The 19,387-nt window shown below is 53.6% G+C and overlaps 1 protein-coding gene and 1 non-coding gene across 2 annotated transcripts; both read left to right on the forward strand.

Annotated features, from left to right (window-relative positions):
* The first annotated feature begins 1,396 nt into the window (after positions 1 to 1,396).
* On the forward strand, positions 1,397 to 1,864 carry LOC148703138 (uncharacterized). The gene has a single exon (XM_088723294.2). The coding sequence runs from the start codon at positions 1,397 to 1,399 to the stop codon at positions 1,862 to 1,864; it is 468 nt and encodes a 155-aa protein (XP_088579420.2).
* Positions 1,865 to 3,706: 1,842 nt separating this feature from the next.
* LOC113462070 (small nucleolar RNA R71) lies at positions 3,707 to 3,815 on the forward strand. Its single transcript, XR_003384296.1, has one exon. It is a non-coding gene; the product is annotated as a small nucleolar RNA R71 (small nucleolar RNA).
* The last annotated feature ends 15,572 nt before the right edge of the window (positions 3,816 to 19,387 follow it).

The raw sequence follows: 19,387 nt of genomic DNA on the forward strand, positions 1-19,387 counted from the left end.
GAAAGGGCGGGCGTCCTCCCTGCCGATCACCACCATCTTGAAGCCTAGTGCCACCCCCATCGGGGCATCGCCCAAGCTGGTCGCCTCGCATGCCTGGGGCTCCTTCATGACGCTCTCTCCGAAACACGTGGAGCTTCTGGAGCACGCTGCCGGCCGCCACCTCCATCGCCGCCCTCGGTGGCGTAGCTGGAATTCCGCAGGCCCCCCAGGATCGTCGGCGAAAGGTTCCGGCTCCGAAAGCTCCACCAGTCGCCTTTTGGTGTGCCGCAGCCTCGCCTGGCATGGCTAGCATGGAGGGCACCGATGCCAGGCAAGCCAGCCCTCGATCCGCCGGCCTACAGCCTGTCCTCCGCTTGGACAAGCTTCTAGCCCGTTTCAATGGGCCGGGCTCGCATCCCGCGCACGCTGGCCCTGGGTCTACCCTGCGCAATTGGGCTTGGCCCTAGCCCTAGTCCAGCTGATGGAGGACAACTGCAGGGAGAATAGAGAAAGAAGAGAAAGAAGAAAAGAGGAGGAGAAGGGAGAAAAAGAGAAGAGGAGAAAGGAGGAGAAAGAGAGGCCAATTTTATTCAATTCTTCAATACCTTAATTCACGAGAGGGATGGTCTTTATATAGGCCTTACATCAGATCAATCAATTAACTACATACCAAATTTGGACCCTTACATCAACTCAATCAATTGACTAAGTCAATTGATTGATTACATACAAAAATCGATCCAATCACTCGACCTAATTACATAACTTAACATGAAGAAGGATCGGGGTTAGAACTAGTCTGAAGCTTGTCAAAAGGCTTTTGACGGTTTGAAGATGGCGATGGTGATTGAGCCAGTGCTGAAATCTACCGGCCAGGCCGAAGAGAACCTCGTGGTTCGGGTGAAGAAACCAAGGCCTTCGATTTAGTCAATTGATTGATTGCATACAAAAATCGATCCAATCACTCGACCTAATTATATGACTTAACAGCTAACTCAATTGACTTGTTTAATAACAAAACAACTGACCAAATTGACTTGATTAAAAGTAAATGACCAAATTGACTAGATCAAATAAAAGTAAAATGCAGAAAATAAAATGAAGCAGACTCAATTGGACTAGTCCGGGGCCCGACTCAGGCTGGTAGCTCAAGATCATCTTCCAGCTATAATGATGCCAATCCTTAGTGCGAACGCGGGCGAGTGCCTCTGATGGCACGATCATCTGAATAAATGGAAACCAAGATAAGTTGACTAAATCGAAGGCCTTGGTTCCGAGATCTTTACGTCGACCTAAATTTCACCTCTTTTGGTAGAGAATTTCCGAAGATCCGGTGATTTTTTCTTTTTTATGTTTTGTTAATTTGTGTTTTTGTTTGGATTGGCGGGGGTTGATTGGGATAATTGTGGAGATTGGGATGTTCTCCTTCCACAAACTCCGGCGGTGGCTGCCGGGGTTCTTCTCGACCCACAGGACCCTCTTTTTGGTGCTCTGGATCGTGGGATTCGCGACGGTGTTCCTATGGCAGAGCAGCTCCGTCGACGGGATCCGGTTCTTCCGGCGGGCGCTGCCGGTAGTGGCGGCGCCGAAGCTCCGGCCGGTGTCCTACAATATAACGGATTTTGGTGGGGTTGGGGATGGAGTGACGCGGAATACTGAGGCGTTTGAGCGCGCGGTGGCGGCGATCGCGAGGCTCGGAAGGAGGGGCGGCGGGCAGCTCAATGTGCCGCCTGGAGTCTGGCTTACGGCGCCGTTCAACCTCACTAGCCATATGACTCTCTTTCTTGCAGAAGGTGCCGAGATTCGTGGTATTGAGGTGAGATTAGTTGTTTTATTTCGTTATGTCCTGTTTTTATTTGAATTACTGGAAGTTGTAGGCTTGTAAGCCTAAGTTAACGAGGCTATGAGGTAAAGAAATAATATAGGGAAGGTTTGGAACTTAAAAGATGTTTATATCTCTTAAGTCATCTTGGCATTTATGTATGATAAAATGGAAGTTCTATAAGAATGACACATCTGTAGCTTAACTTAGAACTGTAACATTTTACCTTCAAGTTGATGCTATTATGTATTGTAATGTATCTAAATCGAGACCTTTGCTGAAGAAATTTGCTAATTAACAATTAATAGACATTAGGAGTGGATGACTTCATTTTAAAGTAACTATTGTCTCTATGAAGTTATGCATGGCAGGATGTTTGTTTCCTTAAGATGTGTGTGGTTTTGTGTTATTGCAAAGTTACAGTCCCAATTTGACAATGATAGGAGACCCAACTTCATTGCTTTTCTGTGAGGTCATAACCATTATCAAACTTGTAACCTCCTCGGGATCTTGATTGACCTATCAGCTAATTGCAAAGTGATGGAGGTTGGCTTCAACTCACTTAAACCAAGTTGCTCATATACAGAATATGGCAACAAATTCACACTCGCCCCTAAATCTAACAATGCTCTCTCTATTCTAAAGTCGCCTATGATGCATGAGATGGTTGGGCAACCTAGATCCTTATATTTAGGGAGGATATTGTACTGCAAAATAGCACTCATATTTTCAGTTAAAAATGCCTTCTTCTTAACATTTAATCGGCGCTTGACAGTACACAAATCCTTCAAAAATTTGGCGTATGAGGGTACTTGTTTGATTGCATCAAGAAGAGGTATGTTGATCTTTATTTGCTTAAAAAGCTCAAGAATTTCAGAATTAGGTTCGAGCTTTTGCAACAGCTTTAACCGTTGTGGAAAAGGTGGAGGAACAGGGCATTCAACTTTTTCAGTAGAAGTTGAGACCTCAACTTCTTCTTTGCCCTTTTCATCGGCTTTGAGCACATCAGAATCAGAAGTGACCTGTGGTCTCAATGGAATGGTCTGATCAATAACTTTTCCATTACACAAAGTCATGATGCTCTTTGCATGCTCTGTATGCGAACTAGAAGGAGCCGTATTATTACTACCATGCACTTGTGGATTAGGTTGGGGTTGAGCTGGAAGCTTACCCTTCTCCTGGGTACCTAGAACGGTAGTCAACATTGACAGTTGGTTCCTTATATCTTCAAAATTTTGAGTATTTTGAGCATTGATACTGGCTTGATCTTGTAGAAAAGATTGTATAGATTGCAAGGTATCTTCGATATTCGGCTTTTGAGAGGAAGGTGATGCAAAAGTAGGATGTGCAGGTGGAGGAGTTGAATGGTATGACTGTTGAGGATGATCGTTTCTCTATCTAAAATTTGGATGATTCTTCTAACCAGGATTATAGATATTTGAGAATGGATCATTATAAGGCTTCTGGTAGGAGTTCATAGCATTTGCTTGATCGTGCAAGACTTTCTTGAATGCCGGTATGGTGGGGCAATCTGTAGTAGTATGACCAGACATGTCGCAGATCCCACAACACTCATTTCTGAGCTCTATGGTCTTGACAGGCTCAACTTTTCTAAGTTCAATTTCTTCTACCTTCCTAGTGAGGGCTACCATTTTAGCATGAAGATCATCCTCAATTCTAAGGTTGTAAAGGCCTCCCTGTCCAGAGCTAGTAAGCTTAGGCAAAGACTTATTGTTTCTATCCCCGTTATCCCAAAGTTGGGCAGTCTCAGCAAGAGAATCCAAATACTCCCATACCTCATCAGGTTGTTTTTCTAAAAATCTACCATTGCACATGGTTTCTATAAACTGTTTCAACTGTGGAGATAAACCTTCATAGAAGAAGCTAATAGTTCTCCAAGTTTCGAACCCATGATGAGGGCATGAGAGAAGAAGGTCTTTAAATTTCTTTCAACATTCATAAAAAGTTTCATTGTCTTTTTATTGAAAATTGCTGATATGTCTTTTCAGAAAGTTGGTCCTTTGTGTGGGAAAATTTTTTTTCAAAAATTCTCTCTGCATATCTTGCCAAGTCCTTATTGATCTAGGTCGCAAGGAGTTTAACCATGTTTTGGCCTTATCCTTTAGAGAAAAAGGGAACAACGTCAGCTTGAGGACATCCTCGGTGACGTTCGGCACTCTAAATGTGATGCTCAATTCTTCAAAGTCTTTCAGATGAAGGTAAGGACTCTCAGACTCTAATCTATGAAATTTTGGTAGCAATTGAATTACCCCTGGTTTGATGTCAAAATGTCCTATATTATTAGGAAAAATCATGCATGAAGGCTGACTAGTTCTAGTAGGTTGTAGGTAATGTCTCAAAGTCATAGGGGGTTCACGTTCTCGATCATGGTGACTCCCTGCATCTTCATTTAAATCAGCCATCTCATAGAGTGCGAAATACCGCGAAGGAATCTCAAAATGAACGACTCAATCGATCGGTGTCATCCCTATTCCACTTTAGCATACAATTTTTTTTTTAATTAAAAAGCTGAAAATTACCTAGACTAAATATCCAATTAAATCCGAAAATATACTAATAATTCAGCCGTTCCCTGGCAACGGCGCCAAAAACTTGATGCTTTCGCAAAACTACTCTCCCAAGTGCAGGAGAATCGCACAAGTAGTAAAACTCGGGAGTCCGAGGTCGATTCCTCAGGAAGCGGTCTATGAATTATCAGTGTAATTTCAGATGTGATTTTAGATGATTTTTAGAAGTTTAGAAAAACTAATTAATAGATTAAGTTCGATAATATGGAGATGGTTAGTGTTACGGGGGAACTTAGCCACCATGCCCCACGTGACCGGCACGCGCGCCCCGGAAGACTACGGCTGCCCCTTGATCCAGCAATCCGACCTCGGGTCGGATATCTTCGGCTCCGCAGCCCGACCCCGAGTCGGCTGCCCCTTGATCCAGCAATCCGACCTCGGGTCGGATATCTTCGGCTCCGCAGCCCGACCCCGACTACGGCTGCCCCTTGATCCAGCAATCCGACCTCGGGTCGGATATCTTCGGCTCCGCAGCCCGACCCCGAGTCGGCTGCTCCTTGATCCAGCAATCCGACCTCAGGTCGGCAATCTCTTGACAACAACAGACTGTTCCCCTGAGGCACGCCGCGGCCCCCTGCTCCACTACTCCCTGCAACGGCCGAATCCGGCGCTGCCCCACGATCCCCTGTAACAGCCGTACAAAGCGGAGCTCCACTACGCCCTGCCATGGCCGTACCCAGCGCTGCCCCACGACGCCCAGTAACGGCCACGTCAGTGGCAACCCCATCGTGCCACACGATGACCAATCCCCAGAAAAATCCCCCAGCCTGATATATATGGGGCTGGGGGGGGAAGGGGGAGAGGAAGAAAGATTTTCCAGAGTATCATCTTACCTGCTACCTCTCCTTCTCCTTCTCCTTCGATCTCCCCAGACTTGATCGTCGGAGGGCCCCCACTACCCTGGTGGTGGTGCGAGGCTTGCTTGCAGGTTTCCCGGCGGAGGGCGGAGCGCAACCAAAGCAATTCAAAGGGAACCCCGTTCACACCGCTGTGCCAATCGTTCTCGGTTTGGACCCCCAGCAACAGTTGGCGCTAGAAGGAGGGAACCGGATCTCAGAGCGATCGTAATGGCACGGCGAGGTGGTCGTGGATCTTCCAATGCTTCCGGTCACGGGGCCTCTCGCGCCTCTGGCCGGGAGGCCGCTGCATCTCCAACACACTCTCAGCAACACTCCACCGCCCCACCGCCCATTCAGACGGTCGAAGCCGCCCAGTTCGACCAGCTAGCCCAGCAGGTTCGCACCCTCGCGGAGGCGGTGCAGAATCTGCAGGGTGCGATGTCCCGGGCGCCGCAGCGGGCTCAGGAGCCGCTGCTGCCTGAGCGTTCGCCTGTCCTCCTCAACCCGCGCTCCTTCCTCTCCCATGGGGAGGAGCGCCGGCACGAGGAGGATTCTCGAGCACGCTCCATTCTGCCGGGACCTTCCCACCGGAGCTGCGCGGGGTACGAGAGGCGGGCCCGGGCGCGTTCCCAGACCCCCCAGTCCTCGAGGAACCCGCGCTCCAGTCGGTCCCCCTCTCGCCGCTCCTTGTCTCCCACCCACCAGTCGCGCTCCCTGGACCGGCGGGTGGACGATCTCCACCGACAACTCCAGGTCCTGAAGGGCCATTCCAAAGATCCCTTCGCCGACTTAGAGATCTCCTCCCAGCCGGCGCTCGCCTCGAGGATCCTGCGGACCCCGAATCCGCCGGGGTTCAAAATGCCGGCGATCGAGCCCTATGACGGGGCGGCGGACCCGCGGGATCACGTCGAGAGTTTCAGGACCCTTATGCTCCTCCACGGAGCATCAGATCCCCTTCTCTGCAAGGCTTTCCCGGCAACCCTCCGTGGCCCGGCGAGGGCGTGGTTCGCCGGGCTGGAGGCTGACTCAATCCGGTCCTTCGACCAGTTCACTCGCCTCTTCATCACTCATTTCGCCGTCAGTAGCCGGCGGCGACTGGTCTCCGACTCCCTCTTTGATGTCCGGCAAAACGAGGGAGAAAGCCTGCGGGATTATCTTACCCGCTTCAACAGGGCTACGCTGGAGGTCCGGAACCTGAGTCAGGAGGTAGCTCTTTCAGCCCTGAAGCGTGGCTTCCGGAAGGGCAGACTCATCTTCTCCCTGGACAAACGCCTGCCGCGGAGCTTCCCAGAGCTGTTGTCCCGGGTGAACCAGTATGCGGACGCCGAGGAGGCGGCCGCCCACCGGAGCAAGGAGGCCGCCGAGATCCCTCAAAAGCTTGGGAAGAAAAGGCGGAAAGAGGCACGCCAGAGGAGGAGCCCGACGCCTCAGCGTCGGCGCAGAAGCCCGTCGCCGGCGAAGAACCACGGCGCCCCACGCCCTCGTTCTCCGCCCCGACGTTTCAACCGGTACACCCCTCTCCTGACTCCCCGGGCCCAGATCCTTATGGAGATCAAGGGGCGGGAGGACCTCCCGGCCCCGAGACAGATGCGGAGGATCCCTGGGAAGAGGCCCTCCCGGGCGTACTGTGAGTACCACCGAGACCACGGCCACGACACGGAGGACTGCTTCCAGCTTCGGGACGAGATCGAGGCTCTCATCCGCCGGGGGCGTCTCGGTCGATATGTGAGCGACCGACGTCCCCCCGCAGACCCGCGTCCGGCCGACCCGGCCCCTCCGGAGCCTCGGGAGCAGAATCGACCCGTTGCGGGCGTGATCCACACTATCACTGGGGGCTGCCCCCGGCCCGTGAGGAACGCAGGGGGCTCGACGGAAGCGTCAGGGGCGGCCGTCGCAAAGAGGCAGAGGGTCGGCAATGTAATCACCTTTTGTGATGAGGATGTAAAGGGGGTTCAGACCCCCCACGATGACGCCATGGTGATCTCCCTCACTATGGCAAACTATGATGTAAGGCGTGTTCTTGTGGATAGTGGAAGCTCAGCTGATATCTTGTTTTACGAGGCCTTCCAAAAGATGGGCTTGTCCAGACAATTGTTGCACAAAATATCCACCCCCCTCATAGGATTCACCGGTGACGCTGTCCCGGCGGAAGGTGTCATTGAGCTGCCTGTGACTGCGGGCGTCGCACCCGCAGAAGCCACGGTGCGACTCGGGTTCTTGGTCGTCCGTGTTCCCTCAGCCTACAACGCTATCCTCGGACGATCCGGGCTGAACGCTCTTCGCGCGGTGGTCTCTACGTACCACTTGCTCATGCGGTTCCCCACGGCGGTCGGGATCGGAGAGGTCTGAGGCGACCAACCGACCGCACGGCAATGTTTCCTAGCGACCCTCAAAGGGAAGAAGCCCGCGGAAGCCCTAAGCGTCGAGTCCCTGGATGCCAGAGATGAGGGGGCCTTGCGGCAGGGGGAGCCGGCCGAGGGTGTGGTCGAAGTTCCCCTCGAGGAAGGCCGCCCGGACCGGGCGGTCCGGGTCGGCGCCAATCTCGACCCGGGAGCTCGGGCCCGGTTAGTGGAATTCCTCCGAGCCAATGCCGATGTCTTTGCCTGGTCGGCGGCCGATGTACCTGGGATCGACCCGGAGGTCATTTCTCACGCCCTCAACGTCGACCCGACCCACTGGCCAGTGAAACAGAAGAAGAGACACTGTGCCCCGGATCGGATTCGGGTGGTCGACCAGGAGGTAGACAAGCTCTTGGAGGCAGGATTCATAAGGGAGGTGAGTTACCCCGAGTGGCTGGCAAATGTCGTACTTGTCCGGAAGGCGAGCGGAAAGTGGAGGATGTGCGTCGACTATACCGACCTGAACAAGGCGTGCCCTAAGGATAGCTTTCCGCTTCCGCGGATAGACCAACTGGTCGACGCGACTTCCGGATATCAGCTGCTGTCTTTCATGGACGCCTTCTCCGGTTACAACCAGATAATGATGGCCCCACAGGACGAGGAGAAAACTGCCTTTATAACAGACCGGGGGCTGTACTGCTACAAGGTAATGCCCTTCGGTCTGAAGAATGCTGGCGCCACTTACCAGCGCCTCGTCAACAAAATCTTCAAAGAGCAAATCGGCCGGAACATGGAGGTGTACGTGGACGATATGCTGGTGAAGAGCCGCCAGGCAGACCAGCACATCGTGGATCTGGAGGAGACTTTCACCACCTTATGGAAGTTTCGCATGAAGCTGAACCCAGCGAAGTGCGCCTTTGGCGCTTCGGCCGGGAGGTTCCTTGGTTTCATTGTCAACCAGCGGGGTATCGAAGCCAACCCGGACAAAATCAAGGCCATCCAAGGTATGTCCCCTCCGACCAAAGTAAAGGAAGTTCAGGAGCTCGCTGGAAGGGTCGCCGCGCTCGGACGATTTGTGGCAAAATCGGCCGAACGCTGCCAACCATTCTTCAAGGTGTTAAAACGCCCGAAAGACTTCCTCTGGACGGTCGAATGTCAAGCAGCATTCGACCAGCTCAAGGAATACCTGGCGTCTCCTCCCCTACTGTCCAAGCCGCAAGAAGGGGAGATGCTCTACCTCTATCTGGCGGTCTCCCCAACCGCGGTCAGTGCGGTGCTGGTTCGGAAAGAGGCAAAGCTCCAGAAGCCTCTGTACTACATCAGCCGGGTCCTACGGGACGCCGAGACGCGGTATACGAAGGCTGAAAAGATCGCCTTCGCGCTGCTGACCGCGACCAGGAGGCTCCGCCCCTATTTTCAGGCCCATTCTGTCACCCTCTTAACTGATCAACCACTACGACAGATCCTCAGCAACCTCGAGAATGCGGGACGGCTGGTGAAGTGGGCAGTAGAACTCGGTGAGTTCGACATCCGCTACCAGCCTCGACCCGCCATCAAGGCCCAGGTGCTCGCGGACTTCCTCGCTGAGTGCACGGTGCAGGAGGCGGAACCTAGTCCACCGGAAACGCCCAGCCTCGACCTCCCGACCTGGATGCTTCACATCGATGGGTCGTCGAACCCCCAGGGTGGAGGGGCCGGGCTGGTCCTTACCAGTCCTAATGGAGTGATAGCCGAGTATGCCTTGAGGTTTGGATTTCCAGTGACCAACAACGAAGCGGAGTACGAGGCCCTAGTCACGGGACTCAAACTCGCCGGGGAGCTCGGCATCCGGCGTTTGAAGGTCTTCACCGACTCCTAGCTGGTGGTCGGGCAGGTCCGTGGGGAGTTCGAGGCCCGGAGCCCGACCATGCAGAACTACGTCCGGAAGGTGCAAGCACTCATTCCCGACCTCGGCAGTGTCGACATCCAGCAGGTCCCCAGAAGCAAAAATGCCAGGGCCGACAGATTGTCCCGCTTGGTGGGCGCAGAGGCGCACAACTTGTCGAGGGCAATCTACCTGGAGACCCTGGATGCCCCGAGCATCGGCGAGGCTGGAGCGGTGATGGCGATTGATCCGGAGCCGTCTTGGATGGACCCGCTCGTCGCCTACCTCGCCGAAGGGATCCTCCCTGAAGACGAAGATCAAGCTCGGTGACTTGTCAGGAAGTCCGCCCACTACGTACTCTATGAAGGGAGGCTGTATCGGACCTCGTTTACCGCCCCCCTCTTAAGGTGCCTCCGCCCCTCGGAGGCGGCCTACGTTCTCGGCGAAGTCCATGAGGGCGTCTGCGGATCGCACTCGGGGGCTAGGTCCTTGGCGCACAAGATCATGAGGCAAGGCTATTATTGGCCTACCTTGTTGGAGGACTCAAAGGATCACGTACGGAAATGCGATGCCTGCCAGCGCCACGCCAACGTCCAGAGAGTCCCTTCTGTCCCCTTGGCACCAATCACCGCACCCTGGCCCTTCGCACAGTGGGGAATGGATATCCTTGGACCATTCCCCGTCGCTTCCGCCCAGCGGAAATTCTTGATTGTTGCAATCGACTACTTCACCAAGTGGGTGGAGGCAGAGCCGCTGGCCACTATCACGGAGGCGCAAGTCTGGAAGTTCGTGAAGAAAAACATCATTGTCCGATTTGGGGTACCCCGGGTCCTCATCTCGGATAATGGTCGACAGTTCGACAACAAGCATTTCCGTGACTTCTGCGAGGAGTTCGGGATCGAGCATCGGTTCACATCTGTGTCGCATCTCCAAACCAACGGTGAGGCCGAGGTGACAAACCGGACAATCCTCCAAGGAATTAAGGCGCGAATCGGTCGGACGGAGCAAGCTTGGGTCGAAGAACTCGAGAACGTCCTTTGGGCGTATCGGACCACGCATCGGACCCCTACCGGGGAGACGCCTTTCAGCCTAACCTATGGCACGGAAGCGGTTGTCCCCGTGGAGCTCGGACTCCCTTCGCCCCGGGTGGCTACGCACCGACCCGAGGCCAATTCGGAGCAACTCCGAGGAAACTTGGACCTCTTGGAAGAAGCGAGGGAAATGGCGCAGGTTCGGATGGCGATGTATCAGCGGAGGGTGGCCCGATATTATAACTCCAAGGTCCGACCAAAACTTTTCAGAATCGGAGATCTGGTGCTAAGGCGAGCCAAAGCATCTCAACCCGCGGAAGGTGGGAAGCTGGCGCCAAATTGGGAAGGCCCGTATAGGGTTCGCTGGGTAAACCGATCTGGCTCCTACCAGTTGGAGGCCCTAGATGGTCGAGAAATTCCAAGGAGCTGGAATTCCGCTAACCTACGGGTGTATTACCAGTAGAAAGACAAAGCCAGAAAGACAGTTCAAAAAATGTATAGTCCTTTTCATCTCAATAATTCCTGGTTACAATGGCGTGTTCGTGTGATTACAAAGAATTCCCAGAGGGGAATTGGGGAGTAAAGAAAGTAAGAAAGAGGTGGGGACTCCATTAAGCTGAAGATCTGGGATCCCGAACCCTCCATCCGAAGCAGCTGCAATCCCACCGGGCGTGGGTGCTTCCCCCCGGAGGCGCCATCGACGCCTCACGCAAAAGACGAAGAGCCGGCGCGGACGAAGAAGAAGTTCGCACTGCTTCTAGAGGAACGCCACCCCCAAGGGATATTCCGGTCCTCCCCAGGAGAAGGGGAGGAAAGGAATACAAGGGAGAAGAGCGCGAGGAGGCGCGATCCCGGATGAAGCGTCTAGCGCAGAGCTCAATCGGGAGGTGGGACTGAAAAGAGGGGGGATGTGATCCCGGATGAAACGCCTAGAGCGGAGTTCCGCCGGGGAGAATCTCCTTGTTGATCCCAGATGAAACGGCTAGTTGGCAGAAGTCGCGAGGGGCGCGCCTCCCATTCCTCCGGCAGGGGTTTCCCAGCCACGCACCGGAGAGGAGGTCCACGATCCATGGCAACCTGAACAGCTCCGGCTTGGCAGGCTCCACCGCACCTGCACTTATATTTATAGCCAAACTGTGGCCCCCCGGTCGTTCCGATGCGGGTGGCTCCAATAAATGCGGGCGCATCGAATCCGGAGCCGTTCCGGCTCTCGAGGCGTATCCTCCCACGACCTCCTAAGCGTCATTCTCCTTAATTGCATTCTTCATGCAGGACACTCCGGGCGGCGTGTATCCCACGGCCCACGTATCTCCGCACGCGCCCAGGCCGCATCCGCCTCGAAGAACGCGCGTATCGCGGCCGCTTAACTGGCACTCCTCGCAAGTAGCAACTGGCCGATCCGATTTCCCAGGTAACGCCTCAATTAGCATTTAATAGCCTTCTGGTGTTCCCCAGGCGACGCTTCGAGAGGAGGAGAAATACGATCGCAGCTGGCCACGGAGAAGCCCCGTCGAGCGGCAAGTGATAGGCGCACGACCAACGAGTGGAATTCCCCGAGGCTCGGCCCTCGGATGCCAGGCTAACCCGATGATCATCTCGGGAACAGACTAGCCTGAAGCCCCGACCGGTCGCCTCGGCTTGCGCCAGCCTTGGCCGACCAACGAGCGGAATTCTCTGAGGCTCGGCCCTCGGATGCCAGGCTAACCCGATGATCATCCCGGGAGCAGACTAGCCTGAAGCCCCGACCGGTCGCCTCGGCTTGCGCCAGCCTTGGCCGACCAACGAGCGGAATTCCCCGAGGCTCGGCCCTCGGATGCCAGGCTAACCCGATGATCATCCCGGGAGCAGACTAGCCTGAAGCCCCGACCGGTCGCCTCGGCTTGCGCCAGCCTTGGCCGACCAACGAGCGGAATTCCCCGAGGCTCAGCCCTCGGATGCCAGGCTAACCCGATGATCATCCTGTTAGATGTATGCCCTAGAAGCCAATCTGGCTGACGCATTGTTAATTCTAGGGACATAATTTTGTACTTGACTATTTATTATTGAATAAATAAAAGGCATCTTTTCATTCATATTATTTATGTGTCTATGAATCGTCCAAGAAATTAATAAGATGATGATGCATATTCTCAAGAGTTGAGAATTTGAGCCATGTATCATTGGTGATTAATTTCTAAATGCTCCTGATCAATGGATCATCACGAGGACGGTGATCGATCCGATCAGTGCACAGATCACTTTCCTTCTGGATGGACGAGACTTGAGTCCACAGTGTAGGGACACTGAAGTGATAGTGCAGGTGCTTGTTAGGGAACAAGGGTACTGAGCGTGACCAAGACAAGAAGTCACTTGGATGTCTATCCACTCGTCAGTGACTTGCTTGATGTTGCAATAGTGTGACTGGTCCTTTGACCTGCGGTGCTTCGGCTACTCACAGTGAGGTTATTGTAGTTTGACTGCACACATACATGGTCTCTAGCCATATGGGTCCATGCAGTGTAGATTGGCTGCAGTAGGTTCACTGTAGGAGTAGGGTATGCACCTATAAGGAATCTATCGACCTTGATAGAAAAGGAGTGATCCTATGTGATTTGTTAGACTGAGTTCTAAGACCTTGGCCAGGGCAGTAATATAAAGTGAAAAAGAGTTTTCCACTATCGAACTCAAGTCGAACAAATCTTGACATATGACAGACGATGGGGTTTGACGAGTTGTCCATGACCTCCGTCCTGTAGGGATCCACGATAGTAGGATTGTATCACACGTTAACTGCACCTAGAGGTTCATCATTCCATTCTGCTGGGTAGCCACTACATGCTGCTAGGTGTCACTGGTGGATGGTGGGACTCACAGGGATTATCTCGATGATCGATAAATCCTAATGAGTAGAGTTGGAATCGTTCCAACCCATTGAAAGGAGTTTTTAATGATATTGAGATAGAGATCACAATGTATCTCACTACCAGTCAGAGTAGAACCTATGGGGTCACACACACTAGAAGTATTGACCGATCCGATGGTTGAAATCGTGATTAGGAATCACAAGTAATCAATTTGATTGATAAGAAGTTGAAGAAGGAACAAAGGGAATTAATTAATTGGACTTAAAACAAGAGTCCTACTTCGGGTAGGATTCCTAGAGTCCTAATTGGATTAGGACTGGGATTCCTAGTTGGAGTAGGACTGGGATTCCTACTTGGAATAGGATTCCTACAATCCTAATAAGATTAGGAATTTTGAATCAAAATCGGATTCCTACTTGGAGTAGGATTCCTAGAAATCCTAATTGGATTAGGACTTCGGATTCAAATAGAGTCCTAATTGGATTAGGACCAAAATTAAACAAATCCTAATTGGATTAGGATTCCTTAAGTCTAAATTAATTATTAATCTAATGAATCAACATGACTCCTAATTGGATTAGGATTGAAGAGTTCAATTGAGTCATGGTTCATTCAAGTCCTAATTGGATTAGGACTAGCATAGATTGAACCCAATTTGGCTAATCCTAATTGGATTGGGATTAAACCATAAGAGAGGCACCTAATCCTCTTTGGAAGAGGATTAGGGCATCACAAGAAGGAGGGATCACGCCCCTCCTCCTCTCCTTGTGTGCGGCATGAAGAGAGGGGCCGGCGCCCCCCTCTTTGGAAAATCATCTAGGGCTCCTACTTTGGAGGAGCCCTTGATGCTTATAAAAGGGACCTAGGGCCAGCGCCCTAGGTAGTTCTCTCTTCCTCTTCTTGCTGCCGCCACCAGCCCCTCTCCTCCCTTGGTTGGGCCGCAAGCAAGGTGCAAGCAAGTTGAAGCTTGGCGGCGTCCCTTCTCCTTCCTCTTGGCTTCAACGCATAAGAAAAGAAGAAGGCTGCGAAGGGCTTTGATCTTCTTCCTCTTCTTCATCCTTCTTCTTCCTCCTCTCAAGCACAATCAAGGGTTGATTGAAAGAGAGGAGATCAGCCATCAAAAGCTATCTCTGCAAGGGAGCTAGCACCCCGGTGAGATAGAGAGCTTGGATCGGATCCTGCTTCGTGTGGATACCCGTAGAGGCCGGACGTTTGAACGGCTTCAAGCGAACCCTCTTCCAACACCACGAATTCAGATTTGCGGTGATCATCTACCTGCCCAAGGTGAAGATTTGATCTTCCTAATAGTTCTAAAAGTTTTAATTCTTACCTAATTACGAAAGGTCTCGAAACAACGTTCATGCGATGAACGTCGAACCCGTGCATGCCGATTCCGCTGCCATCTGATTTAATTTTTGAAATATCAGCGGCATGGGCGGGTTCCCAACACATCCCGGGAGCAGACTAGCCTGAAGCCCCGACCGGTCGCCTCGGCTTGCGCCAGCCTTGGTCGACCAACGAGCGGAATTCCCCGAGGCTCAGCCCTCGGATGCCAGGCTAACCTGATGATCATTCCGGGAGCAGACTAGCCTGAAGCCCCGACCGGTCGCCTCGGCTTGCGCCAGCCTTGGCCGACCAATGAGCGGAATTCCCCGAGGCTCAGTCCTCGGATGCCAGGCTAACCCGATGATCATCCCGGGAACAGACTAGCCTGAAGCCCCGACCGGTCGCCTCGGCTTGCGCCAGCCTTGGCCGACCAACGAGCGGAATTCCCCGAGGCTCGGCCCTCGGATGCCAGGCTAACCCGATGATCATCCCGGGAACAGACTAGCCTGAAGCGCCGACCGGTCGCCTCGGCTTGCGCCAGCCTTGGCCGACCAACGAGCGGAATTCTCCGAGGCTCAGCCCTCGGATGCCAGGCTAACCCGATGATCATCCCGGGAGCAGACTAGCCTGAAGCCCCGACCGGTCGCCTCGGCTTGCGCCAGCCTTGGCCGACCAACGAGCGGAATTCCCCGAGGCTCGGTCCTCGGATGCCAGGCTAACCCGATGATCATCCCGGGAGCAGACTAGCCTGAAGCCCCGACCGGTCGCCTCGGCTTGCGCCAGCCTTGGCCGACCAACGAGCGGAATTCCTCGAGGCTCAGTCCTCGGATGCCAGGCTAACCCGATGATCATCCCGGGAGCAGACTAGCCTGAAGCCCCGACCGGTCGCCTCGGCTTGCGCCAGCCTTGGCCGACCAATGAGCGGAATTTTCTGAGGCCTAACCCTCGGATGCCTGGCCTAGCGTCGGAAGAATTTCCTGAGGCCTAACCCTCGGATGCCTGGCCTAGCGCCGGAAGAATTTCCTGAGGCCTAACCCTCGGATGCCTGGCCTAGCGCCGGAAGAATTTCCTGAGGCCTAACCCTCGGATGCCTGGCCTAGCGCCGGAGGAACTTCAAGAGTCAGGAGTCGGCGAGACGCTACCAAGAGTTAAAAAGAGGAAGGACGAAAGTGAAATGAGGAAACACTTTGTTTGCATTAACTTTCGTTGCATCAGGGCCGAGACCCATACAACATGGCAAAACGCCAACATACAAAGAAAAGAACAAAGAAAAAGTACAGAGGGTCAGCTTGGAGGAACCCCTGGATCGGGAACGGCGAGCATGTCCGCGAAGGGTAGGGAGACGGTTGGAGAACCGGCAGGCAATGGCATCGGAGGGGAGTCGAGGAGGGAGACCCCACTCAGGTCAATTCTGGGGTATTTAGTGGACACCCTTGCCAGGCCTTCATCGAAGCCTAAGGCAAAGGAGTCGGACCCCGCATCCGACATGTCACGGATGAACTCGGCGGACTGACGATAGGCCTGTACCGCCTGACGCCCGATTTCTGCGCTCTTCTCGGCCAGCGCCGCCTCCGCTCGCTCCGTAATCTGAGCTTTCGCTTCCATGACCTTCGCCACAATCCGGTCGTCCGCCTCGGAGGAGACCCTCAGCAGATCGGCCCGAGCCTCCATGTGCTTCGCCTCGGCAGCGACGCGAGCAGCCTCAGCCTCCCCCCGGTTAAATCGGCGGAAAGGCGGGTGACGCCTCGGTGACGCCAGAGGACGCCTGGCTGCCGAAGGATCGTTCGCGCCCCAAAGGCGAATCGACGCCATTAAGGAAGGATGTCCGCCGAAATCCGCAGACTGTCAGATCAGCGACAACCGCCATACGCCATAAAGAAGGCGGGGAGCTCGGAGCGCGCGCGCCTTTCCGAGGGATGGCGGCAATCTCGAAGCGTCACTCCCTTCACCCGTTCCCCTCCTGGTTCCAGGCTCGGAAGTGGGGGGCTACTGTTACGGGGGAACTTAGCCACCATGCCCCACGTGACCGGCACGCGCGCCCAGGAAGACTACGGCTGCCCCTTGATCCAGCAATCCGACCTCGGGTCGGATATCCTCGGCTCCGCAGCCCGACCCCGAGTCGGCTGCCCCTTGATCCAGCAATCCGACCTCGGGTCGGCAATCTCTTGACAACAACAGATTGTTCCCCTGAGGCACGCCGCGGCCCCCTGCTCCACTACTCCCTGCAACGGCCGAATCCGGCGCTGCCCCACGATCCCCTGTAACAGCCGTACAAAGCGGAGCTCCACTACGCCCTGCCATGGCCGTACCCAGCGCTGCCCCACGACGCCCTGTAACGGCCACGTCAGTGGCAACCCCATCGTGCCACACGATGACCAATCCCCAGAGAAACCCCCCAGACTGATATATATGCGGCTGGGGGAGAAGGGGGAGGAGAAGAAAGATTTTTCAGAGTATCATCTTACCTGCTACCTCTCCTTCTCCTTCTCCTTCGATCTCCCCTGACTTGATCGTCGGAGGGCCCCCACTACCCTGGTGGTGGTGCGAGGCTTGCTTGCAGGTTTCCCGGCGGAGGGCGGAGCGCAACCAAAGCAATTCAAAGGGAACCCCGTTCACACCGCTGTGCCAATCGTTCTCGGTTTGGACCCCCAGCAACAGAAGGAAAACAACGTGAGAGAGGCAGATCCTGGCTTGCTGACTCCCTTCCTATTTATACCAGGAAACATCCCATTTTAAAATAAAACTTCCTCACAAATCAAAACCAAAAATCCCAAAATGAAGATGCTGGAATTTTGCTGGGATTCGGAGGTCGTCCGGGATGCGCATCCGGCTGGCCGTGGGATACTCGGACGCGGGATCCGTGATTCTCAGATGCGGGTCCTGCTGTGACGCCGAGAGAGTGCTAAGAATATGGTCCGATTGAGAGGGATCAAGATACCTTCTATGCGCTGGTCCTCTGAAGGGAAGAACGGGATGCGTGGGATGCTGGAAAACTGCTGTGAACGCGGAAGATTGCATGTGGACGACTGAAATCTGGGAAGTGAATCACGGATGCGGGCACTTGGGATCAATCCGAAATGTTGAGATGGAATTGCTGGGATTTGGAAGCTAGAAATGCGGCTTCTGATTTTTTTCTTTGGCCACGAAAAGCTGGGAACGCTATGATGTGGACGCGGACGAGTGCTGGGACTCGAGGAAGAAGCGAATGGATGCAAGGAGGAACGGATGGGATGACTGGATCGCACACGGAAGATGGGGTGCGGAGGAGTGCTGGCAATCCGGGATAATGCACGCAGACAAGTGCTTGGATCGTAAATGTTCTATTGTGCATTCGATGTGGATGGTTGCCGAGTGTCGCTCCAATATGGTCATGCTTGGCTGCTGCCCGTAGTTGTGAGCTTGATGAATGATAGGTTCGACTAGGCCATGACAAGATTGGGTGCGCACGGCTTGGGGCTATGCATCTTCCTAAACCAAATCTGTATCAAATGTGCATTTTATCTTTAATTTACAATAACCTGTGAGAAACAAAAATAGTATTATTAACTCAGCGATTTTTTTTCGTTATTTGTTAACAATAGCACTAATTTAAGTGTTGTGTAGATTGCACTTTTGTGCTCTTATTAAAATACAAAAACCATTGTCGCCTTTGTTAGGGCTTCATCCCGTCCTAGTGAAGAGATTAGCCCTCCATAAAGACTGCTCCCTTCCCTTCCTTCGGTTGCTTACGTCTCCCTGGCATGCTCGGCGGAATCTGATGAGAAAAGATGGGTGAGAAAGCCTCCCCCTCCTTCATGTCCTGACTCCTTTTTATAGGCTGCCTACCTCCCTCTCTCCTCCCCTGTTCCGAGTGGGAAGATAAGAACACGGGATGCACGTGGGATATCTTGGAGATTTGCTGGGATTGGAGCTTATCCAGGAGAAGATCTTAGGAATCAATCTGGAACCGTGGCTCTGTTCCGCTGATGAAAGCTTGGTTCCACTGGGAGGATAATGCGGAAGGATGGAGTTGATACATTTCTTCAACGCGGAGGGGACGCGGACAGCTGAGAGCGAGCTGAGCTGGAACCAATCCTATAGAAATTTTAGGGAGTGATCTGTTCCGAAATAGGAGCTGATGCCGTTTGGTAGTGATCCGGAAGACTTTTGAATTGGATCCGTGGGTGAGCAGCTGGACGTGAGAGGATGGAGTTGATCCGGCAGGAGGTTGGGATGCTGAGAACGGACGCCTGGGCAGAATCTGTGGACGATGGAAGCCGATCGTGAATGGAAGGCTGCGGATGAGGAGCTTGGACGTGGCTCGGCTCTGTTTGTGGACCCGAATGGTGTGCACACGGGATGAAGGCTGGATCCACGGAGGATGGGCAGCTGGGTGCGATCGAGATGAAGGGCGGATGGCTGTGAACAAGCGAACGCTGGGATTTGCTGGGAGGAAGTCACAGGATTTATTAGGTTTGAATGTTTGATGTCCTTCGGCTTGGACCAGGGGATGATGCAGTTGGGATGATGTTCACGGCTAGGAGGAGATGTCGGAATACGCGTGAATGGGAAGATGTTTGGATGGATCTGGGACTTATCCGTGGGTGGTGGAAGGCTATCGCGAATGAGAGGAATCTGGAAGAAGAGGATCACAAAGAAGATGGGAACTGGGACTTGGTTCCAAAGCAGAGAAAGATGTGCAGGATGTGGGAAATGCGAGATGGTGCTCATGGCTGAGAGGAGATGCCGGAAGAGTCGGGAAGATAAGGATGAACCG

This window comes from Phoenix dactylifera, chromosome 6 (genome assembly GCF_051530095.1).
Source record: "Phoenix dactylifera cultivar Ajwa chromosome 6, Ajwa_hap1_PhDact_Kaust_v1.1, whole genome shotgun sequence".
Taxonomy (NCBI): Eukaryota; Viridiplantae; Streptophyta; class Magnoliopsida; order Arecales; family Arecaceae; genus Phoenix; species Phoenix dactylifera.